General features: G+C 37.0%; 1 protein-coding gene across 25 annotated transcripts in view; it reads left to right on the top strand.

Moving 5' to 3' along the window:
• ZNF536 (zinc finger protein 536) overlaps positions 1 to 26570 on the top strand; it is a 346292-nt gene that overhangs the window by 201480 nt on the left and 118242 nt on the right. For 24 of the 25 annotated variants that reach the window (XM_083852147.1, XM_083852164.1, XM_083852167.1 and 21 more), the window contains 2 exons: positions 9758 to 9910; positions 22285 to 23865. In XM_083852147.1, coding sequence (XP_083708273.1) covers positions 9758 to 9910; positions 22285 to 23865 — 1734 coding nt within the window. Of the gene's footprint in view, positions 1 to 9757; positions 9911 to 22284; positions 25044 to 26570 lie in introns of those variants that run through there. The other variant, XM_083852162.1, reaches the window with a different exon arrangement.

Genomic DNA, 26570 nt, shown 5'->3' with positions numbered 1-26570 from the left:
TTTAGTTTGGAGGCAGCACTGGAAAGTAAAATTTAAGAAAATAAAGTCTGTACTGTCACAATCTGTCCAAGTGTTGTATCACACACTGTGACATTATCCACTTTTTGGAGACTTTGTCAGCACGTCTGTAATCAGTAATCTGTAAAAGGAATGACAGACTTTACTTCTCTTTCTTTTTGTTGAGGGAAAATTAGTAATTTACCTACTTTAACCTGTACAGTTGTTTTTATGAGACTGATTCTAGTGTTGGTTTCTTTCTTACTGGGGTCTACAGAAAGATGATCCTGTGACATTTTCAGTAATTTACATTTTTCTTTATTAGAAGAAGTTTTTATAAAAGCTGATAATGTGCTACCAGCACTTCTATCCTGATTTTACCAACCTATGATAAGATAATAATTATGAAAAGGGTGTTTCTTAATCCATAGAGTGAAAAAACTTCTGTAATAAGACCTGAGGCCCCAAGACCTACTTATAATGTGGCCAAGTCTGTGTTTCTGACTTGAAAATTTATTTATTTTTTTTATTGTCTAAGCCCAGCAACTCAAGGTGAAACTTGGCCTGTATAGTTATTAAATATTTCCATACAATTACTCAAAAGATTTTAAAAGATATTTAATGAATTTTGAAAACTGTGTGGAGCTGGTTGTTAATTTCTGCTTTTTAGAGTCTCACAGACTCTATATTTTTGGGCACATTGGACAAGTTACAGAAAATGAATTCTGTACTGCTCTCTTCCACCCAGATTCACCATCTTCTCTACAATTTACTGACGGTCTTGGATTTCCTTCTTAGTGTGGCCTGTACTAAATGGTTCTGCTGTCCCACAAGTGTAGTAGGAATAAGATAGAGGTTGTAATGAAGTATACCTTACCTGTTTGGTTTATAAGTAGGTAAAGATGCTGAAATGTGGAAGAAACAGGCTAAGTATGGAAGCAAGAAGGCGGCAATATATTCATTCACAGAAGTCCAGTTAATGGTTATTTTAGTTGATTAGCTAGCAACTTCATTTTCTCCCTCATGAAATTGCCTCCACAGATCCTTACTTCTGGAGCTTAATCAGCAGTAGCAATCCATCCCAGGAGTGGGAGATCAGGAGTACTTAATTAAAGAGGGACTGTAAGGCAACTCTCCCAAATTGGATATCTGATCTAGCCTTGGCATCAGGAGAGCAATGGTAGGTAAGAGTGTTTATCAAGCTCCATGTAGCCACTCTGCAAATCTCAGAGATGGGAATATGATGCAGACAGCCTGTAGAAGCTGCTATAACCTGAGTAATATGGGCTTTAAGGCCATCTGGTACCTGAACACCTGCCTACAAATAACACACAAATCCAAAAGATGATCCAGTTGGATAGCTTCTCTGCTGAGATTCCCTATTGGAATTTTCTCCAAAAGCAGTAAACAATCTGTATGAAGTGCAGAAAGACCTCGTCCTATCTGGTCAGTAACCAAGTGCCCATTTCAAATCTAAGGCCAGGATCAAAGCTATCTCGGGGGAGTCAGGGTTTGAGTAGGAAAACTAGTGAGACAGACAGGCTTACATGTGAAAGGCAGACTGTTGTTGGCATGAACATTGGGGAATAACCCAGAATACTCTAAGCCTGTTTAAAAAATAAGAGGAGAAAAACACGGAAAGGTCAGTCGCATGGAAGGTTTGGGAGCTTGCATTACTGTCAGAAGTGCAAGTGAGCACTACTGTAAATTTTGAGGATAGATTAGAAGGAACATTGGCAATACACCAAGAAAAGATCCATAGGTACGTTTAAGCCCACAGCAGGTGATCCAAAGAGTGCTTTACTTGTAAATAAATGTATTCTGTACAGAGAAGTACAATAAGGTGTCCTGGCAGCTCAGATGTGCGCTTCTGAAGGAACTAAGAGCAAACAGAAGCTCATCGCTGTGAGTAACTAATGTTACATTCAAGATAGCAAACAGATCCATTGTTACATAAATGAAGAAGTACATCTTTATCTATGCAGTCAAACTAAAGAAGTAGGATGTCAAAGCCATGGTACTGGAATAACTGAACTGGAAAGCCAGTGAAGGGGTTGTGTGGTTCAGGAGTCTTGCACACAAAGGATTTAGGAAAAAAAGTATTCCAGGATCTTGGAAGAAAGTAGCAAAGATGGTATTAGTGGGAACAATGTAGTCATTTGCTGCAAACTCAGCTCTTATTAGCTGGACTTTACAGGTGATCTCTAGTGGTGATCTCTGTGTATTCCTGATGTTTGTTTACTTCAGTGAAGGACTTTACTTTGGTCTGATTGCATAAATTGCATTTTTTAATTATATCGCTGGGGCATGCACTTCAGAATAGCCCTAAAAGTCATAAGCATTGGAAACAATCTGAAGGTGTTCAATATGCCTTCATGTGCCTACATTCCAAAAATTTCTTCTGTACTCTCTTCAGTCTCATTTTGATTCAATTTTAGTGGAATGAGTATTTCAATAACATGCTAAGGTATTGATTTGAATCTAAGTGTTGAAGCATCATTGAGTTCTGTAGGCCTGGAGAGGTATACAGGTGCAAGATCAAAGTCTCAAGCTTACTTTCTTCTTATGATGAGCTAAGAGAATGTGTGATGGTTTACAGGATAATGATATTTAACTGTAATCTTCTCGGGGCATGGACTACATTCTGTTGATTTTGTACAACTGAACTAAGTATCACTCATTAATAAAACAGTACAGCAAATGAACTATTTTGTTTTTTATTAACTATTTGAATTTTACACAGTATTTCATTTTAAATAAGTATAAAATCATACCCTAAAATGGTAAGATGTAATTGCTGATCATGTATCTCTTTGTTCCAGACACTTTTATAAAAGTGTATGTATTATGTATGATGTGACCTTCAAATGTCATGAATGCGTTGTGCAATAAACTGTCAATATTTGTGGCTATAAGGTACTAGATGACTTTTACAATAATTGGAACAGCTTTATTAAAAGCTTGGATCACTCAGCTGGTTAAAGAGAAAGACACAGGCCAGTGTTCATCTGGGAGTTTCCTTCTGCCAACTGTTAAATGAAAGAAATTGTAAGATACTTAACTTTTTTTTTACTTTTTTTTTTTTTTTTAAGAAAGAGTAAAAAAGGTCTCTTGGAAAAAAAAACAGTCTATTCAAAAAAATCTTTGTTTATAATATGAATTCTCAGTCCAAACAGAGCCATTGTAAGTTAATGGCAAGTAATTAACCCTGTTTTTTTTAAGTACTATATCTGATTTTGTCTTTTGGTCACAGGATTCTTCAAACAAATCAGACAGCTAAAAAGATGTACTCAGAAACTGTGTTTGAACTTTGATTATCTTAAAAGGTTTTAAAGATTTAGAACAATTTGCAAAGTAAGACTACTAGGAACTCTAAAGCAAAAACTCTGTAGGGAATTTGATTAAAATGAAAAGAGGATAAGAAACGTTTTGTGATAAACAGCTTAATTTTGGTTAAATGTCTGTTGTGTCTCTTTATGCTGTATATACAGACTCTTGCATATTTCTCAGAATGTGTACCACACTAAAAAGCATTGTAATATAACCAAAATTTGCATACATGCTGTAGTGTTGTGTAACCCATGGCATGTGAAAACCACCAGTCATCCTCTGTGTCAAAAGTATGGGCTTAAGGTGTGTGCGCTGTCCCAAGTTGCCAGCATGCTAGTTACTAAGAAATTGCTTAAAATATTTTGGCTCGTCTTCTCTTGAGCTTGAAATAACTCCTAGGGAGTTCCCTTGTAGTTGGTGGTATTGGCTATAACTGCTGTGTGCTCACTTCTAGATGTGGCAAGTCTTTCCTGGTGTAAATTGATGTGGGCATTTTACTTCAGTTTAATTTAGCTTGTACTTTAAATTTAAATCTGCTAAAGCACGCAGTGGTAGCACAGGCAGGGCAACTGTGAATTTTGTTTGCTTGTGCGGTTCGGAGGGCTGAGTGGGAAGTCTGATGTCAGAAGTGGTATCTCTTTATTTACCAGTGGAACCTTTGGTATAATCTTTATTTCTAATAATACAAACAATGTGAATGCTGTTTTCTCACTAGTAGGCCTCCTTTCCAATTCTCGTCTAAAATAGCTCTCTGTTTAAACAAATTCTCTGCCAATCTATATTAATGTTCCACAGTTTAAGATTCCCATATATGGTCATTATAAAACCTAAATCCTTGATGAAACAATAGAGACAGCAAGTTGTTCCTGACCTAAGACATTAGTAACTCTTTCCGGAGGCCTAAAATATAACTGTAATATTCAGTAATATTAGACTTTTATTTTAAGCCATGAACTTCACTAGCAAAAAGTGTAGTAACATCTGCTAACAGGATTCTAATTTCAGATTTGTAAGCACTGGGGCAGATTCTAGTCTCACATCTAAGCATACTATCGAAGCTACTTCAGGTAACTGAAAAAAATATGATTAATTATAACCCTATTTTCCACTATTTTCAATCTTATTCATGTTTTCTCTAAGGAATTGGCAAGAAAGGTAAAGCATGTTTTCCCAGAAACTTTTGTATCCTTTACTTCTTCCCAGGGAACAGGGTGGTCAGAGTCTAGGCATACTTGCATAAAGATTACAGCAGTGACAGGATTAAAATATTGAATATCTTCTAACTCTCTTCTTGACATTCGATTCAGAATAAATTTTTTCCTGCTAAAGTAAGTAGTTGTACATAAGGTGGGATTATCAGGGTGGTTTATACATTTAATTTTTCTTTTTTTAAATAACCATGGTCATTGCCACTTCATGTTGCACCATGTTTCATTAAGTTTTGAAGACAGCTTAAAAGAACTGCAAATATTTTGAATTTCTGAAATATACAGAAACGTGGGATTATGTGCATCTTTAAAGGCTTTTGGCCACCCTTTCAAAGGGTTCTTTAATAATGACTGAAAAATGTGCAAGAGCAAACACATTTGTGATTACCTATTTTGTGAGTTGATTACCTTTTCCATGTGATTGCCTGTTTTTGGCTAATTTGGCAATCCTTGTGTTGAAAAATTCCAACTGACTTCACTGATAATTTAGTCTGTGTGAGGACTGCAATTTAGCTCCTTTGAACATGAAAGTACCTCTTTGTGAATCCCTGTACTTTCACATACACGCAGCAAATAAATGCTCTTGTAAAATTTATGGGACATGTATGTAGATGCTCCTTTGAATATTTGCTGTTCATATGACAGAAGTCAGTGCTATTACCTAACCAACTGAAAACATCCTTCTTTTTACAAAACAGTCAGTCCTTTTCTAATCAAGTTTATAAACTCCTCCCACAAAGGTAGGCCAGTCTTACAGAAAACATACAGAAATTTCAAAACCAAAAAAATATTCATATGACTGACTCTGCTCTGAGTACACAGACTTGTTATCTACCTATGTATGTATTCTCTTTTCTAGAAATATCCACTGAAGTTGGCATTGTGCCCCAGTGGGGTCCGTATCCTTGTGCTGAGGCCACTGATGGTTGTGACAGTAGCTCATTTCTGAGTTGATAATTTCTGATTCCTAGTAAGATACTTGCTGTAAAAAGAGGATTCATCAGTGTACTTCTCACTTATTTTCTTTTAACCTGCTACTGTAAAAGTGTTCCTGGCTCAAAATTGCTTCCTGGTGTTATCTGGCTCTGAGGAAATCTGTACTGCAGGGAATGTGGACACAGCCTGCAGCCCTGTGCAGCTCCTCTCCAGTGCTGGCTTTTCATCCTTCCTCTCCAGAGAGGGGGGCTTCTGTCTGATGAAGGGCTAGTCCTACAGCTAGTCCTGCAAGTACTGGTCTTATGGCTTGCTCAATTTTCATTTCAGTCTGTGTGGTAAATAGACTCGTTCACGTTTTGGCCAAATCAGCTCTTTGATTATGTAGCTAATTACCACCTTCTGATATGGATGTTAAAGTGAAGTTTCTTTCCTTGCACTCGTCCCATGGCAGTCACTAAGTGACAGCCACAGAACGGTAGCTCTTGAAGGCAAAGCCAATGGCTGTTGCATCTGAGTCCTTCATAGGGGATTGTCACCACCTGTAAGCTGTGAAGAGCATTCAGCCAGGCCTAGATGTTTTTTGCTATTTGTTCAAGGCACAGAGTGCAGGTGGGTGGATGGCTATGCTAGGGGTGGTGTGAACTACCTGCCTCTGTGTGAGCCTCTGGCCATGAGACTCTCCCATGTCCCTTTTCACCATGGCACAGTTCAAGGCTGCCCTGATGAATCCCCGTCGTGCCAAAGACAGGTTCCACAGCAAACTGAGAGCAGCTTGAGGTGAGCACTTACAGCTGACCACACAAGTGGCTGCAGAATGAATCGGGACTTTATGGTCACCCAAGGCATGGTACACAAGATGTGTCCCAGCACGTCTCCCCTAGAAGCTGCTTCATGGCTGCGTGCCATGCTGAGGAGGTGTATCTGCCTGTCCATCGGCTGTGTGTGGCAGGTCTCACAGGTGTGGCCTTTTCCTTGCTCTGACACAAAGACAGGTTTCTCATTTAGAACTGAATGTTGCTTTTTGCAGTTCTACACGTGGCTTTTGCTGTGAGCAAAGTGAAAGAAAAGCTCAGTGAAAGTAAGTTCAGATACAAGGCTTGGAAGCTGCACATCTAGCCTGTAACTCTACACAATATTTCATACCCGGTTCTGTTATTTCCTGCACTTGAATCAGGAAAGGTAGGGATGGGCAGGAAGACATTCAGGACATAGACCTGCCTATAATGGAAGTAGGTAGTAAAAAAAGAAGCCTAATCTCATGTGCATCGAGTGCACATCATGTAGACCGCATAACTCAGTGAACCACAATGACTGCAAGATAAGTAACTGTTCTCTTTCCTTCCTGATCTTTTATCCTCAGAATTGAGCAGCCTGAAGACCATAGCTCAAATCCCAAGTAACTCATAGATGGATTTGGTGGGGCTAATCCTAGTTCTGCTGGCCTGTAAAACATTACCACAGTTCTGCACGCTTTAACATAACTGAGAGTTTGTGCTTAGGAAGAGGGTAACAAAGCAGGAGAAAGGGGCACATCTGAGGTGCAGCAGAAATGACTATTGGTAAAGTAGAAGATTTTTCATTCTGCCCATATATTGTTTTTGGCTTAACCTATAATCACCAGTTTGCCTCATAACTCTTTCCTTGCTAATCACTTATCCTTTTTCTGTTTCACATTTTTTCCCCCTTCACTGTCCATACGTTGTTTTAAGAGAGTCAGTATAAAAAACTTGACAGCAGTGAGATGTAAATGCATTTTAAAGTTAAGCATATTTTAAACTTAAGTGCCTTGACAAATAGGTACAATTTGCCAAAACAGGGCCGTAGTAAGAAGTTGGGGTAGCATTTTATGGGGACAGACGGCATCCTTGAACATATCTTTTCATTGTTGGAAATAAAAGGACTTAGATGTAAAGCTGTTCATTCAGGTAGTGATGGCCTCCAGTGCTTCGGTGGGCTTTGTAGGCTGAGGAATTCAAAAGAAAACCCCTCAGCCCAGCTTTAAAGTCTTAGGAATGCTTTCACTGTGGGAAGAAAAATTCTTCAAGGTAAGGCCCCTGTTGGAGCAAAGCCTTTGGAACTATCTACTGTATGTCTATTTAAATCTAAAAGAAAACTCTTCAGACCACCCACATCTTTCTTTGCTTCATTGTTGTTTTCAGTTTGCTTTTTCAGAGGGATTAGTGCTAGAGTAAACTCCATCGTCTCGCTGCCTTGAAAAAATTCAATTTTGTGTAAAGTGAAAATTAGACTCTTAAATCTGCAAAGCGAGCTGTTTATCTTACAAATTTATTCTTTTTTATTGGGCCACACATATTCTAGATAGAAAGATAAAAGGCAAATGGATAACAGGCCATCATTTAGAGTGACATTTAGCAAAACATAACTAGTAGACTCATTCGGTAAATTCCTCCTGAGTGGCTTGTTAGCTTTATCTATATATTTATCTATAATGCTCATACAGTATTTATTGAAAATGAAAATAAAATCCCACCATTTATCATCAACATTCCATATTTTGCACTTCAGAAATGCTTTTTGCACTCAGGAATTCTTTTTCTCCTGAAGCAGTTTAGGATGTGGTTATATACAACTATTGAGGAGAAAAAAAGTGGAAAATCTAAACTCTTTAGGAAAGTTGAAATTATAGACTAGCACCTATGTACGCTTTTCTGGATTCTGAAAGACAAAATAAACTCTGCATTATGTTTCTTTACATACATGTGAATAATTCAAAATGACAGTTACTAGCCTTGTAACCGAAATAGTGTGCTATAACTCTGCGGTCTAAGAGCAGTCAGAAAGTATTAAACAAGAATGTCATTTTCAAGAATCAGATTTTGCCTGTTGATTATTAACAATAGCTTGATGACATACGTGACTAAGATAAGCATTTATACTTTCTTTTCTTTTTTTTTTTTTTTTGGTCACCCCCTTCTTTCAGCTTTAAGTGAAAGTGTTTAGAGTGACCATTTTATAATAAATAATGAAATTCTTGTTAGTTTTACCTTTTCCAGTAATGTGGTATTTGGGTCTCTGCTCTTCTGTGAGCAGTTTTTATTAGAGCCAAATGTTAAGTTTTTCTTATGTTCCATCACTTCCATTTAAAAGACAACGCTGTTTAAACTGCACTGTTTCCTGACAGCTTTAGTTACATATCAAATGGGTAGAGACAGAGCATTTTCGGTCACTAGTTTATGGTTGAAATAGTCGAGACTTTGCATGCAGATTTTAACTACCTACTCCCCACCTCAATACAGACCTCATAACTCAGCTTTTGCACACAGGTGTGGTAATGTGTCCATGTGTATTGTATCTCTGTGGTGTGCCAGTATCGTAAATCTATTTCAGAATTTCAACATGTGCCATGATACTCTTTGGTGATAATGTGAATTGATACCTGTATGTGATATTACATGACCCTGTAAGTACAAGGTGAAAGCTGAGTCTTCTGTGGTTCAAGTAATGACTTTTTAAAAATGCTCAATGTTTTATAATATTTATATCAGTCTTTTGCAAGTTATTTTGTCCATAGTCTGCTTGAATAATAGCAGCTTCTTCAGGGTGGCTGAGAATGACTGTTTCTTTATATCAGGAGAGAGAAAAGATGTCCTGGAGTCTCACCCATTGTATTACAAAGCAAAGAGTAACTGCAGCCATGAAGATCGAAGGAGAAAACTCAGTAGCTGTGAGTGAGAGGGCATAAGAATCCCCCCTCATCTGACCAATTTTTCCATTGGCTTTCCCATGATATTAGGTCACTCACTAGGTCAGGCATCATTACTCTAATGTTGAAGTATTGCAGAAGAAAGTTGGTTAGCTTTGTGTGTAGGCATTGCCACTTCTGTTGGACTCATCACTGCGATTCCATTTTTATGGAAGGTTTTTACATGCTGATGCAACCTTTTTCCCTCTAAAAACATGCACATTTTTACAATACTTATAAACTAAATAGATTCAACAAAACAACAATTTAAAACTTTTGGGGAAAAATTAATAGGAACTAAGCAAAAGAAGAAATCAAACCAGCTGCTGACACAGCTGTTTCTTTTCTTGTATAATTTGGTTCAATATAAAGGTACCATATGCTGCTTAAAATGATGATAGGAAAGATGAAATAATTTAAGAGAATAACAAGAAAATACATGAATTGTCAGCATTCTGTCAGATTTAAAGAATGAAATAGACAGGTGTAGTATTGACATGTTTAACTTTGTGTTTTGTTAGCAGTTTTAGTGAGAACAACTTCTGACGTGCTGAAGTGATGTGAGAACATTTCTGTGTTGCAGACATTGGAGAAGAAGCTGGGAGATCTGTAGGAGTCCAACAGCCAGCTTTACTGAGAGACAGGAGCCTTGGTTCTGCCATGAAAGACTGCCCATATTGTGGAAAAACTTTCAGAACATCACATCACTTAAAGGTCCACTTGAGAATACATACAGGTGAGAGGAACAAGAGGAGCGGAGCACTGTCGACACAAGCAATGTGTGTATGTGGGTTAACATAATATGTGGCTAGAAGCCTTAATTCCCAGTGTAGATTTGGACTCATTAGTTGGAAAGTCTTTTGAGAAAGATATATGACAGTCTTAAATAAAAGCACAAGGAATGTGTTGTTGGATAAAGACCACTTTAATAGAATCATCTTTTCCCAGTTGAGGTTATTTCTGTCTCCTTCCCTGCTTCATCACTGTTTCCTTCAATTACCCTTGTCCTTCAATAGGCATAAGCCTATTGGTTTCAGACTTAGTTATATTAACTGCTTCAAAGGCCTTCCTTAGCATCTACTTAGGGATTCTGTATGTTTTGCTTAGAGTTACTATTTTTGTACAATTTAACGTGCTCATTTTTAACCTCTCACTGTTCATATGAATACATCAGCTTCATGGATTCATGGATCTGCTTTTTTTTTTTTTTTTTTTTGTGCTAGAACTAACCCAACTTACTACTTGGACATAGTAATACTTAACATGTTTTAAGCATGGGAAGAAAACTTGCCACATTTTATTTTAATAAGAAAACCAGACTTTCTATTCTACAGAGACTTACTACTGGTCTAGATTCTTTCTTTATTTTTGTATGTCACTGCTCTAGATACTAAAAAAAATGTAACCACTCCAATTAAATTATAATACCATGTTTGCTTAAAAGTGTATATGTGCATGGTAGAGTTCACACAGAGACACTATATATTTAGGGAGGCTTACTATCTCCATAGTTAGGATCTGACATACAGTATTGGCATCCTCAGGTCCTGCTGATGTCACTTGAGATTCTGTCTATGGTCAACCTGATATTGTTTTCTTTCAAGTCTTAGGTATTGTGGTGTGCTCTGGGAGGGCGTGCAAAGCTGGAGATTTAGGACACTTGGTTTTGTAAACAGGTGCAGTGGGCAGTGCAGTTGTGGAGTCATTCATTTTCTTTTTAAGATACTTTAAACGAATTTCGGAATGTTACTGCTATTTTTCTAATTGATAGATAAAACAAATTGCATGAAGAAATACTTTTCAGTTATACCTCTTGCTTGAAAAATGTCAACAGAATTTTTTATTTCACTGAGGTAGCAGATAAGCAGTATTTGCCTCCCTTCCCAAAACTGAAGGAAATATGAAACTTCAAACCTTATGTGTTTGCTCTCTAATGTAGTGAAAACAAACCATGGTAGTTATTTTATTGGGAAATAATCCTGTAACTATGAGGTTTAAACAATTTGACATTTTTGCTAATGGAGAAGCAAAGGAAAATTCTTTAAAATAACCTGAGTATACCCATCTTTCCTTTTGCTTTATTATATAGTGGTCATTTTTTTGTTGTTATAAAGATGACAATGATTACGCATTTGGTATTTGTGGCTTAGAACTAATGGAAAGTAAATTAATTGAGATGGAAATATTCCATAGAAATTGCATATTAAAAGTTACTAAAAATTAAAACAAGAACAACTAAAGCATGTATGAAATAACACACACAAAAAAGAAAACATTATATAGACTATTGAAACAACATTTGCAATACATTTAAAATGCATTATAATTTTAAAATAGATAAAAATCAATTTCCATTAGGTTGAGAACAAAGTATTTGTAAATAATGACAAGAGTATGTTTAAATGGAGCGGTGTTTTACATATTGAAAATAATCGTAATAAATATTATAAAAATGTAAATTGGCAAATTACTAGAGTTATTAAATAAAAATTAAGTTGCTCTGCAGTAAATGGAAATGATGTAATAGATACCAGTTATTAAACAAATATTGGTTAGCTCATACTTAACAGGGACAGTTTCCTGCTTTTTATGTCACACTCTGTCTTTATTATATGCCTGGATCATATAACTGACTGATAAAAAACACTTTACTGTGTTTCTCCACTACATTAACTCAATTACTGTTCTTGTTCTCACAGCACCTGTTTTTTAGAGATGAGCTCAAGCAGTTCAGCAGAAGTCAGGTTCCTTCGAACATCTGTGTGTTTGGAGGCACATGAGTAGGTTGGTTTGGTACGCATGCCAACACAAGACCCAAAGTCTGATCCAGCCAGGAGGTGCTTCTGTGGCAATTGGCCCAAAAAAGCTAGAGAAGCTGTTTCATCCCTCACAAGAGGAGGAAGCTATGCTCTGTTATAAAAGAATTAGCTACTGACTTGGGTTGCTTATTTTTTTCCTTTGGATATTTATGGTTGCAACCTTCTCAACACAGGGGCTCAATGTCTGTGTAGTTTGCTATCACATAAGCTTCTCAAAACGAAGCAGCAACAACAAAAAACACACCAAAAACTCATTTGAGTGCCAACACACAGTTGTAGAGGTTTCTTCTTATTTTCTAATGCAATGATATTCAGCCATGAACAGCTTTAAGGGGATGAGAATAAGATATGATGTCTGCTTGTTGCCGTACAAAAAGAAGAAAAGGGCATAATTATGTAAAATCAGAGTTTATCCTCTTTCTTGCTCTCAAAACAGTTGAAGGGCTAGTTTCCTAGCACAGCCATGACAGAAGAGAGGAAGAACTCTCAGGGCAAAATCTTCCAGAGCCTCATGGCTTAGAAAGGAAAGAAAGAATTCCCCATAACCCTCCTAAATTACTTGTTTATATTGACTAGGGGATAGAGATGGGCTGTGTGGTCCTGCTTCTTCAAAACTACCTACTTCAACTCACAAAAACTCAGTGTGAAGAGACAGAAACAGGGAAAGTGTGTATTTGCCCCATGTGAAATTGGGAAGAGATTTTGTTAAAGCGCGGAAGCTATACTGCTCAAAGTAAAAATTTGACCTTGTGTCTAAAATTATAGTGAATACAGACTTTTGCAAAGCATGAAGAAAAATAAATTGATAAATAGATCTGCTTTTTTTTCTTTCTTTCTTTTTTTTTTTTTTTTTTTCAGAAACTAGCAAGAATAATAGTATCCCAAAAATATTTTACGGAAAAAAAAAAAAAAAGAAAATGCAAAAATTCAAAGTATATCACAGTAATGAAATAGAATGTATTAGGAAAGACAATTGAATGCTTTGGTGATTTTAGTTGCTTAGTTATGACCCCATGCTTATACAATTCTCCAGTACTGAATATCTTTTGTATTCTGTTTCCAACAAGCCAGAGAATAGTGTCATTCTTCTTTTAAGAATTCCAGAACAATGTCAGTGATGGCGTTTGAAAAGGAATGAGGGTCCAGTGGTTAGGATATCTGTCTAGGAAAAGAACAAACTGGATTCAGGTTGTAACTCACAGTAAGATGGGTGGACTAGCCACTTTGTGACTCATCTTCCTGGTTATAAAATAATGGTAATACAGCTGTGAAGGTTATAACACAGACAGCTCAGAGGTGCTCAGACTAAGAGAAGGAAAACTTTCTTATGTAAAATATCTCAGACCAATAATATGCCACATCCGGACTTTGCATTTTTCCCCTCTGCAGGCAGCAATTTAGGGTTCCATCGTTCAAGGAGCTGAGTGTCTTCTATATGTTCTTGAGCATTCTCAATTCCCACCAAAACCAATTAGATGTGTTGTTTTTATGTTACATGCCTGGGACTTTGGACAGCACAGAAATAGTTAAACGTAAAAAATTAAAATTTCATATGTTCTGCTTTTGGCAAGCAACATACTATGTAGGGGCTCTAGGACCTCTTGCACTTCGCATTAGCATTCAGAAACTGCTGCAGATGTGGACCAGTTTGGGTTTGTGTCCTCAGCTATATTTCCTGTATCACTGGCACTGTTAAATTCCTTGTGTGATGAAAACAGAATAACGTGCATGAGCAAAGTATAGCCCTGAAAAAGGTTTGGATTGTGCTAAACTGAAGAAACCTAAGACAGATAGGGGTAGAAAGAAGCAGTTTAGCAAGGTTGTGTCCATTAGCTGAAAGTATGTTATGATATGGCTGATATACATCTTACAAGTATTACATGTATTATATTTACAGTGTTAACTGCAGTTTCCCTTGGAAATGTGACTAGCCAATTTTAAAACTTGCTTAGATGAACTGATGAAATACAGTAAAAATGGTGCTGTTTTAAATGAATTCAATTCACATTTTCTTCCTAAAAAAAGACTGCCTGTTGCCATTCTCTGAAGGCTCTTGTAGTGGGATGAGCAACATGAATAATTAAGGAAAATGGGTATGTGTGCTCCAAGAGGAGACAATTTTGGTATTGAACATCCTTTATTCTTACATTTCTAAGAAGAACTAAAAGGACTTTTCATTTCTGTAGATTTCTCCAGATTTCCCATCCTTAACATTGTACAGTATGCCTTTTCTCCTGTCTTAATGACGTCCCAAACTTTTGTTGAAAATAATTGATTGAATTTAAATTTCCTTAAAAGTTTAAGAGGTAATGTTACAGTATAAATTTCCTACCAAACACTAAGTAGGGAAATATCCATTAGTGAAATTAACTACAGTTTCTAGGTAGCTAACAATGTGCAGTATACAGTAGGGCATGGCTAATGAACACTGCAGTGGGTGATATTTCATTATACAAATTAATGCTCACATTTTAATGGGAAAGTCACATAATGAATCTCAGCTTCAGTGACAGCAATTAGAGACACAGATTGTCCCCTTCTGGACAAGACACTGTTTAGCAATAAGCAGCTGTGTAAAAAGTCTTCAGGTTTACAACATATATATATATATGCTTTGGGGGAATTAGTGTGCAGTTTATATTAATGTACTGAATCTTCCCTGCAAAGGAACAACTGTATTTATCTGTCTGCATTTTAACTAAGTAAAGACATGTAAAAAGACTAAATAAATACTGTAGATGAGATATAAATAAATGAGAATATTCAATTATAAAACTTTATAAAAATTAAAATATTTTGTCGTAATACCTAGTGCACAATTTAAAAATCTTTAATAAACTGAGTGAAAAGCATCACAAGTCTGTCCTCTTAAAGGGTAGAGGTAGTTTAATCATATATAATAGAGAAAAATAGCTAGTAAAGGAAAGTAGTAAAGAGAAGAAGTTAACTAGTATTTCTGACAAACAGATTAATTGTATGGTGAAACATGTGCAGGATCCAAAAATAATCCTACAGAACTTTTGATATTCCATTTGGTTTAAAAACTGTGAAGTGAATGATTAGAATGATAAAAGAAATTACCATGTAAGAATAGGCATAATAATGAACTAATTAAACCATACAGCAATTCATTTCTAAAATATCTACTGCACAATGAATAAAATAGGTTATCAATAACTGTTTCAATGGTAAAATAAAAAATGCTATAAAATGTTTTCAATATTTTCATTAAGCAGTATTCTCTGGAATTATAAGATGTTTGATTTCATTTGCTTTGCATGAGAGAAAACCAAAGCATGTTTAGAAATGTATAGTATCCAACTGAGACACACATTGTCCCTGAGTATCCGTCAAAACCTTGCTACTGCCTGCTGGAGCATTAGGTACGGGGTTCTTGCATTGATGCATGGACCTCACTGTGCTGAGGAGCAGAGAGGCACAGCCCACAGGCAAACTCCATGAGAAATCTGTTTTTTAATAAAGGTTGGAGGGCTTTCAGTGGGGAACGGGTGTGTAGGGTGCGTTACAGATTTTTAAAAAGCTGTATGTTAAATATAAAAAATGAACAAATAATCTCACAGCGGTAAATATAAATCAACAATTAAGAAGTATAGAGATTTTGGTAAGGGGAACTAAAAGAAACAGTAAAGATATGTACATGGATATTATGGTTACAGAGTACAAGGTAACTTCTGTAGATCTTGCAGGTTTAACACTTGGTATCTTGCTAAGAATGGCCAAAATGGGTAAAAAATTATTATGGTAGGGAAGACTAAATACTCTTCTGCTCTGTTCTCAGAAATAAGCATGATGGGCTTTTATAAGTATTTTCCAGTGATGCAGTTCTGCTATTAAGTACTGAGGCTATTATACTGTAGCCCACTACATTTTAATATTTTTTAGAATGAATTAGACTGGATAACTTGCAGATAAAGTCTTAAAAACCCTGGCTGAAGAGCTCTCCAAATCATTAAAATTCATTTAAAAAAAAAAAAAAAAAAGGAAAGAAAAAAAAGCTTCAGCTATTCTAGAGCTATTCTAGTTTTTCCAAACCCAAAGAATAGTAAGACCTTGAAATTATAAATGGACTACCCATTGATGTAAGTTTTAGGTAAAATTACAGAATTAATTTGGTAAATAATTAAGAACTGGTAACATAGTTAATGCCAGTCAATTTTATTTTATGAAAGTAAGTTTTATCAAGTTTCTTACGGTTCTCTCAAGGCTTGTGAAAATAACTTGTTCTATGTGACATTTGCCCCCAAACCAACAGTATACACAGACAAAGTGGTACATAACCTGGCAGTACCACAGCAGTGCTTTCAGCTCAGTCTATTTGGTATTTCATCATTATTTGGAAGAGTATCAAATTGCTGTTGATAAAACTTACCAATGGCACAAAAATGGTAAAATGCTAAAAATCACGGGGAGGGATTGATTAGTTGCATAGTCAAGTGGGCTCTTTTCAACAATATGAATTTTAAATCAGCAAACTGTAAAGGAACAAATACTAGAGGTGTTGATGAACTGGGCCTAGTATTATGGCAGAGAAGCAACAGAATGGGAGCTGTTAGCTGATTGCTATAGCTATGGATGTGAACAGTCTTTCTATGAGAATAACATCAAGTTGAAATTTCATTAAATCTTCAGCGGGTACCCATAATTTAAAAGGACATAGAAAAAATTGGGAAGGGTGTTCCACTCCAAAGCAAGAGAAGGTGGAGAGGTGAGTGCAAGTCCCTTCCTCAGGGAATGGTTTGTTGATTAAAAAATCTGGTTAGTGTAGTATGGAAAAAATGTTGTGAGGTTCAGTACAGGAAACAGACTTAGGACAAATTCAAACTAGAAATGAGGCACACATTTTGAATAGTGAAAATAATTAACATGGCAAACAGTTTACATAAGGACATGTTGGATTCTTCTTCATTGTTGTGGTTGAAACGGAATATATTTAAACTAAGACAAGTATGTTTTGTGTCAAATTGTAGTTCTGACTTTGATGCAGGACTTATCATGTGAGCGTCTTTGGCCCGTCTTGAACAGCAGATCAGACTAGATGATCATAATTGTCCCTTCTGGCCTTAAACTCTGTAAATTTATTTGTAATCTGGTTGTGGTCTCCCAGCACAGATAATTCCTATGACTAGTATGATCAGGTTGCATTTTGAGCAGAACTGGTAGAAGTTTGAATAGGTTATACTTCCTCACTGTTTATGCAACCTACTATACAAATAGACCTGTTTCTACTGGGCAACATGTCTGTTTCCAGTTATCTACCAAGTTTTTGTTCAGATTTTACAAGCAACATTGAATTTTATTGTTTTATTGTGTCCTGATATAAAATAGTTTTTGTGAGATGTCTTGTGTCTTGTAAAATCAAAGTGGTAGATAGATCAGAACTGTGATTATGTTGCCTAGATAAGTTGCTCTCTACAAGATGTTTTTTTATTGTACATATTGGGATATTCACTCTTTCTACTCCACTCTGAAAGGGTTTGCAGTAGTGCAAACAGGGCTGGAGAGTTAGGATAGTCATTGTCTTTGTGAACAATGAAAAATGACTCTAAGATATGAAATGCAGACAATTATTTTGAAAAAATCATGTTCCCTCACTCCTACACGGCAACCTTAATTTCTGTGAACTGATATTAAGTGTTAAATAACTCATCCAGATGCTGCTCTTGGCAATATAACCTGGGTAATCATTACACTAGGATGAATTCTCTGAAACCTTTCTTCCAAGTGTGAGATAAAAACAGGTTATTGTTATCTTCTGGCAGGAAGTGTGCCCTTGCTCTCTTACTCCTTTAGTATTCTTTGAACATACACAATTACAATTGTTGCTAGTGTCCTGAAAATCAGGGGTCCTTTGGGTTTTCCACTGAAACTGGATTGGAGTTTTGGTTTGTTTGGTTCAAGTTAGGCTGAGCTTTTTTCTCATAGAAGCTTATAGCTCTGTTTTGTCATTTGTATAGACTTACACAGGCCTTATTGGTTGTTAATCTGAATGGATGAAATAGCATCTGAGTATTCTTGTCAATTATTGAATTTAGGAAATAGTGAAACAGTAAATTTCAAAGATTCAAAGATGATTTGCTCAATCGTACTCCCTTCTCCCAGTGCCTGCCCTTGAAATAGCAACAGTTAAGATTGCTTTGAAGTACACTAATCACTGCCAACATTTTGATCTAAAAGAGAGAAAAAAAAAAAAAAAAAAAAGGTTGAATACTCCCTTGAATACTCCCTTTGAACGATGTTATTTGGCCAGTGCTGTAGTGTAAAGGTGGCACAGTGTGTTGCTACATGTCGAGTCCAATTGCAGACCTTCCGTATTAGATCTTGTTTCTAGCCATGCAAGAGGTGGGAGCACCACAGAGGCAGTGTACCAAGGTGAGGAGAGATTTGAACTTTTTATCAAACCATCTCAGTCAGTGTCTTATTTCAGTCCAGTGCATATGGCATTTGTGGTGAGCTGTGTCCAGATCTCTTCTGCTAAAAGGAAGCTCACTCAGCGGAGAGGCCTTTGAAAGGAAAATGCAATGGCGTCCAGTGCACCCTCAGTAAGTTTGCTGATGAAACCAAGCTAAGTGCGTGTGTCGATCTGCTCGAGGGCAGGAAGGCTCTGCAGGAGGATCTGGATAGGCTGGAGCGATGGGCTGAGGTCAACTGTATGAAGTTCAACAAGGCCAAGTGCCGGGTCCTGCACCTGGGGCACAACAACCCCAAGCAGAGCTACAGGCTGGGAGATGAGTGGCTGGAAAGCTGCCTGGCAGAGAAGGACCTGGGAGTATTGATTGATAGTCGGCTGAATATGAGCCAGCAGTGTGCTCAGGTGGCCAAGAAGGCCAACAGCATCCTGGCTTGTATAAGAAGCAGTGTGGCCAGCAGGTCTAGGGAAGTGATTGTCCCCCTGTACTCGGCTCTGGTGAGGCCGCACCTCGAGTACTGTGTTCAGTTTTGGGCCCCTCGCTACAGGAAGGACATGGACGTGCTCGAGCGAGTCCAGAGAAGGGCGACCAAGCTGGTGAGGGGTCTGGAGAACAAGTCTTACGAGGAGTGGCTGAGGGAGCTGGGCTTGTTCAGCCTGGAGAAGAGGAGGCTCAGGGGCGACCTTATCGCTCTCTACAGTTACCTGAAAGGAGGCTGTAGAGAGGTGGGGGTTGGTCTGTTCTCCCACGTGCATGGTGACAGGACGAGGGGGAATGGGCTAAAGTTGCGCCAGGGGAGGTTTAGGTTGGATGTTAGGAAGTACTTCTTTACCGAAAGGGTTATTAAGCATTGGAACGGGCTGCCCAGGGAAGTGGTTGAGTCACCATCCCTGGAGGTCTTTAAAAGACGTTTAGATGTAGAGCTTAGTGATATGGTTTAGTGGAGTACTTAGTGTTAGGTCGGAGGTTGGACTCGATGATCTTGAGGTCTCTTCCAACCTAGAAATCTGTGATACTGTGATACTGTGATACTGTGACTTCAGGGCTCTGCAATTCAAAATAAAAGTATGTTGCTGTGCCCAGTACTTTAGACTGAAGGTACTTCACTAGTGCAAAATATTACCAGTTAGCATATTTTAACTCAGTTATACCTGTTTTTAAATACTTATTCCTTTGAACACCTCCTGCATGATTTTAGCAACATTAGAGCAGCTTATATTACAAAATTCTCTTTCACCCTGCCGAAGTGTGTTATCCAGCAGTTGACATAGCGCTTGCAATACTGGGACACACTTATTGATAGCGTCACTTAATGTGCCATGCAAACACACACTGAACTATCATTAGAATAAAAGGAAGTGATCAATACAGTTGTGTTAAAGATTTTTGTAAAGGCATAGGGGATGTGGAAGGGCTTTTCAAGAGGAGTGAAAACTCAAAAGTGAGAGCATTCAACCTTATAAAGTCTGCTGTTTTTCACCAGTCTGATTACTTAGACAATACTTGAAATATCTCCGTTGTGTCAGAGGCTTTTAGTGACAGTTGTGTAATTGACAGTAACTGGGGGACAAACTTAAAAATCACGGAAAACAGCTCAAAAATACTGCAGTATGTGCATGTTGTAGAAACAGCGTTAATATTTGTCCACATTCTGACTGGCAGCACAGCTGTCAGGGTTTACACACTCCCAAACAGCCCTGCAGAAATGTAAACAAATCCACAGCCGAGGTCTTCTCTCCCCTTATCCCTACCCTGAAATGCCTGCGATGGGGCTGGGGGGTGTGCATATGTACGCGCATGCACGTGTGTGCAGACTTCCACCTGAGGACAGAGAAGCCCAAGCAGAGGTGATGCATCTCAGGGTCCATAGGAACTGTTTGCCTGTGCATGACTCCCACTGAATGCAGACGTACTTCTTGGTGGTAGAGCACCAGAGCTTAATCAGGTGATTGTGAAAGACTCAGAAGTTGCACTGAAATGTTTAAACCTGATTTCTTCCCTTAAACTATGTGGACCCAGGCCTAAAGCATGAACATTGTTAATTCCTACCTCTTCCTCTGCTGAACACCTATTGTTTGAGATGCTATGCTTTCCTTCTCGAAAAAGGTCAATTAACGTGGTTGATGTAAAGCTCTCACATCTCATCATTTAGCTTTAGGATTACACATGGATTTAGGATTTTCACTCCTTATAATTTACTTCAGCCCTGTCTAAGTTACAGCATGTATCCAGCTACTGTTCCACGTATCCAGTCAGTAAGCTGTCATGGTCAGTTTGAGTGGACTTGTGTTGCATCTCGTTAGTAAGTTTCTGTGATCAGCAAGAGAAGCAGCTTCTCAAGTCTTTCCCTACTTTCAACTGAGCCTGCAGCTTAAACAAATCAGAAAGTTTGAATGCCTTTCAATTTTGTTTTAATCAGATTTTGAGGTTATTTGAAAAGGGTGACTTTCCAGATGGTTTGGTAAAGTACATAATGTTATACAGCTTTTTGTTTGTTTGTTTGTTTTTCTTGTTTTCCTATGGAGGAAGTTTTTGAAACAAATTTTTCCATTACAGCATTTGGAAGAGGTTGGCCATTGTCTTTTGGGCCACTTAGGAGAAAAAGCTATGTAGAGAAAACAGTTTCTTCTTGTTGTTGAGCTCCCTGATAGCACTAATTGTCAGTATTGACAGCTTGCAAGTTTTTCACATTTCTGTCTCTTTTTGTGAGTATTTCTATACTTCTTCCTTTAAAATGAGCTCTGTATTCCTAACAGGTGCCCTGCAAAAATTTAGATGTACATTTGGTTAGACATACATTCTTTTTGGATATATGTGTATGATTGTGTGTAAATATTTATTATGCATGTAATATCTTCTACCTCTTTTAAAGTATAGGACAAACAATAAAAGTTTGTACAGGACTGAAATACATACTTAATTCGTGAATATCATCTTATATGTTTTAAAACTTTATTCAAGCTAATCCTAGGAAAGCACTTATGATAGGTAAATTACAGATTTTACTACTTGAGCATTAGAAGTGCCATTAGTACAAACTTAAAAGATTGCAAAAACCAGTAGATAATGCTAATTTCAAATAAAGAAGTATATTTTGTACTTTTTTATTACTTGATTTCTATTTTATTTTATTGACTACTTTTTATTTTAACTATATGTTCTTACATGCTGCAATCATAATGTAGTATAATGATATTAATATTTTATAGAATCTGTATTTATACTTCTTTATTTAGAAACAATGCAGTAGGTCTGCAGATCTTTGAATCCTTCTGGAATGGTGCCCTCCAAATAATGATAAATTACTTGTGCAGTATGCCATTTGCTAATTATATCCATGATTTACTGCAGAGCAAGACTTAAATCATTCATTTCAGTCTTGCGTAACAGTGCCATAAATTTTTTAGGTTTAAAAATGGTTTCCATGTGTATAATTTAAACAAATTTTAGAGCAATTGTATACACAAAATATTGCAACCATCCATTTGTTACATTCTTTGTCTCTTTTTTTTAAAACTTGTACTTTTAATGATTACTGTGGTTGAAATTGTTATGCTTCATTTTCATAATCATAGCTTTTAATTCTACAACAGTTTTCTACATGTTAGATTAAGAAAAAGATGGCTAATTGTGTGTAGATACCATGTCATTCCTGAATAGCCCAACATTCTAGAAACCCATTTTAGAAATATTCAGCTTATAAATTAGTCTTCAATTAAAGACGTTTCTTTTTAAAAAATGAATTATTATCTGTAAGATCTTGTTTTCAAGCAGCTAATGTTGATTTTTTTCTTCACTCATCCATACACCAAAGTGCAGTTAACTCTCTTCTCTTGTATTTGTCTTTTTATGCATACACATAGGTGAGAAGCCTTACAAGTGTCCACATTGTGATTATGCTGGTACTCAGTCTGCATCCCTCAAGTACCATTTGGAAAGGCACCATCGGGAGCGACAGAATGGAGCAGGACCACTCTCTGGGCAGGCGGCAAGTCAAGATCACAAAGAAGAGACATCAAGTAAAAGTTCCATGTTTATTAGACCAGATATACTGAGAGGAGCCTTCAAGGGGCTTCCTGGTATCGACTTCCGAAGTGGCATGGTCTCGCAGCAGTGGATGTCAGGAATGCTGTCTTCTGGAGATCAGCAAGGACAAGCAGCTGGCATGTCATCTGAAGTATCTTCAGACAATATGAAGGGTTCAGACATATCTTCCAAAGGAACACACTTCTCTGAACTTGGCCGTGCTTACCAGAACATGGTTGGGAATGGTGTGAACTTTCAAGGGTCTTTGCAAGCTTTCATGGACAGCTTTGTCCTAAGTTCTTTGAAGAAAGAAAAAGAAATGAAGGATAAAGCTCTGTCAGATCCACTTTCAGCAAAAGCTCTGGGTTCAGATGGAGGTGAGGAAAAGATCAATAGCAAGTCCTCACAGCGAAAAACAGAAAAGTCACAATATGAACCTCTTGACTTATCTGTAAGGCCAGATGCAGCCTCCCTCCCAGGTTCATCTGTTACCGTGCAAGACAATATTGCTTGGCATGGCTGCTTATTTTGCTCCTTTACAACTTCATCTATGGAACTAATGGCTCTGCACCTCCAGGCCAATCACTTGGGCAAGGCTAAACGTAAAGACAACATCATAGGGAACAACAAAGACCAATCTAGAGAAGCTTCAGCCTCAGTTAATAAAGTGAGCTTGCTCCCCTCTTCGGTACAGTCCAGCAAAGAGGCAGTAGTTTCAAACATGCTTAGCCAGCTGGACTCAGCTTCTGAGAAAATGACCCAAGGACAAAATAAAGAGACCCTGGGAGAGCAAAAGAGTACTGCCTGGCCCAGCCACATGGAATCCACTTTTTGTAATTTTACAACAGACTTCTATAAGCAGTTTGGTGTTTATCCTGGTGTTATTGGCACGGGAACACAAAATTCTTGCACCAGTAATGAATCTGAAATAAAACCACAATCCGAAGATGACCCAAATATTCTGCTCTCTGACTCTGTAAATAAAAGTGCTACTGATGACCTTTCTGACATAGCTTCGTCTGAGGATATGGAATCTTCCAAGGAAGAAAACATTGAAGATGAGGACATTGAAATAGAACCAGATATTATGAATACGCAGTTGTCTGCCCTAAACAAGGAAAGCAGCGAAGGAGGCAACAATATACAAAATGTGGTCACCTCACAACCAGCACAAGGGCTCGTATCACCACTGCCACAAGCATCAGAAAAGCAGTGGCACAGTCAGAATCTTCTATCCTCCCATGAAACTGCACAAGGAGTGATGAAAGCCGAACAAGTTCAGGGTCCACAGGTCCTGGAGAAGCAGATGAACATGTTGTCAGTCCTAAGAGCTTACAGCTCTGATGGCTTAGCAGCCTTTAATGGACTTGCAAGTAGCACAGCAACTAGTGGATGTATCAAGAGACCTGACTTGTGTGGTAAGTTTTAGACCTTCTTTTAGACCATTTCAGAAAACACTTGTGCAGAATCATGAAGCTGCTCTTTAAATATACTTAGTCATGTTTGTTAGTAATACATTTTTTTAAATGTTAAACCCTGTGGGCCAAATTCTAGTCTTCTATGTGGTCTACTCCATTGAAATCAACAGTGCTGCATGCATATACTTATACAGAGTTTTAGAAAGAACTTGCTTTTAATCTAGTGTAGCAGCAATATAGACTATCTGTGCTAGTGGCATCTGAAGGGGATATTTACTGCTTTAGCATACTCAAAGGAGGAGAAAGTTTTTAAAAATTCACATGGTAACTTGCAAACTTTTCAGTATTTTGATATAAGTAAAAACCCAAGAAAAACACTGGATGCTTTGCCAGGCAAGCCTTGAGCGTGCGCACGCTCTCTCTCTCTCTCCCCTCTCTCTCTTCGTCTCTCTCATTCTGTTCTTTTATTTGGGGTGCATTCCATTTCCACAATATTAATTAAATAATAGGCCAAGTAGATGGAATGCATCTACCTGTAGTGAAGAGGTGTTCTTTTCCTTTTTCCCCTTTTTTTTTTAATTTTATTTTTCTAATTTGTTTCAATGGCACACATACAGTAGTTGCCTTTGACCATTTTCACTATCCTAACCAGAGGTTGTACAAGTTGTGATTTGCCTAATTAAGAGTATGTCTTCATGTAATTAAAACAACAATAAGCCAAACAAACAAACCCACTTTGTTACCCTTACTAGTATGATTTAGAAAACTGCAGATTTACTTCCTCATATCACACATCACATTTGACAAAAAATAAAGTTAAATCTATTTGGAACAAGTGAGATTGAGGGTTTTTCAATTTATCTCCAATTTTGTATGAATAGTTCTTGCTTGAAAGAGATTTTAGAATGTAAATCCTTTGAAAAACAGTATCACTTTAAAAAGCAGAGTCAGCAAAGGACAGAAAAACTTCAATAATGCTCATCTCACTTAACCTTCAAACTAATCAGAAAACTCATTGTCAGAGCTGAATAATGTATTCAAGTTTAAGAAAAAAAGGAAAGGAAAAGAAAAAAGAAAAGAAAAGAAAAGAAAAGAAAAGAAAAGAAAAGAAAAGAAAAGAAAAGAAAAGAAAAGAAAAGAAAAGAAAAGAAAAGAAAAGAAAAGAAAAGAAAAAAGAAAATGTGATCAAAAATTATAAAGCCTGACAACTTAAAATGAAACCCTAAATCTGCAAACACTTAAGAGTGGTTACCCTGGTTAACTTAAGGTTAGTGGGAGCTTTGTTTAACTTTATTAGGAAAGAATATGTGCTTACAGCCATAACAGCTCCTTCAGGCCCCTTTCTGCTTTTTCTAGTGCATTAGTTGGTCTGAGAAAAAAAGAAAAATTTCTCCCAACAAAGTTTATCTTGCTTATATTCTTAGAGCATTTTACCTTCACAGTATTGTCGCTACTTAAACTGAATCACAAGCCCAAGTATTTGCATGGCTGAACTTGTAAATTCCTGTGTCTCAGTTCACTAAGAACCAGTTAAGAGAGTTGGAAATATTTCCAGGTTCTTCAAAATCAATAGTTAGATTTCTGATATTTGAAAATAGTTGATACTCAATTTCAGTTAGCAGCTGGTAAATTACTACTCAGATTTTTCTTCTCTATATTTGAGGATTACAATCAATCAGTTACAGAAAAATGTAGCAAAGAATCTAAAGAAACAAAAAAAAACTTTGAAAACTAAGATTAGTTGCTATGTACAAAATATCTTTATCCATCTTCCCAGACATAAGATTTTTAAAACAATGAAAAAAACCCCTAACATTATTATTGAAATGAGGTCATGTTACTTGCATTAGTTTTTTGTTTCATCTTCCAATCAATTCAACAAACATTTTATGATGGCTTGAGTTTATGTGATTTTAAAGACCATATCCCTTTCACAAGCGCTGCCCAGTGATAATGCATTTGACTTGAAGCATGAAGAAAAAAAAAAGCAACAGAAGCTTGTCTGTTCTACTTTTTAAGCCATTTTTAAATGGAAAATGCAGTGCAAGTCCTCCTTTCTCCCCCCTCCAAAAATAGCTTTTTAAAATTCTTACTGACATTCTATTGAGTATTTGAGGAATATAAGTATTAAGGTTGAGTATTTAAATACATCATTTCATTTTTCTTGATATCTCACAGCAAAAATAGATGAATATGAACAATCCCCATGTCAGCAGTTCTTATTTATTTCACTCATTTAGACACCACCCTCTTGAAAGTAGTGTTTTTTGGGAGTTTTCATTTTCATTTTACTGATACACTTGATACACTCCTTGCACAGCAAGGCATGGTGCTCTTTTCACAGTCAGAATATAGTTGAAATAAAATTGAAATATCTCAGCTTCAGTTAGCTGAGATTGCATCTTTGATTGGCCACACTAATTTTATTAAACTTCTGGCTGCATTAAAACAAACTTGGATTTTCAGATATCCACGTGGATCATTTATAGCTGGCAGATTTTACCTTAAGATACTAGGTCAGTTTTTAAGCCCAAATCTTGGTATAAGAGGCTTTGATTTCTAGAGGACAGTTCCACTAATATATATTGTTATTTTGGAAAGTCACCACACATAGGGGAAGCAGTCCTCAGTTTCCCCATACGTAGAATGAGAGAGACTGACGATGTACACGTAATTCATTTATACTCCTATCATGCTTCAGGCTG

This window comes from Anser anser, assembly GCF_964211835.1.
Source record: "Anser anser genome assembly, chromosome: 11".
In the NCBI taxonomy this organism is placed as follows: Eukaryota; Metazoa; Chordata; class Aves; order Anseriformes; family Anatidae; genus Anser; species Anser anser.
Note: the sequence above shows the minus strand (reverse complement) of the source record. Positions and strands in the feature narration are given on the sequence as shown.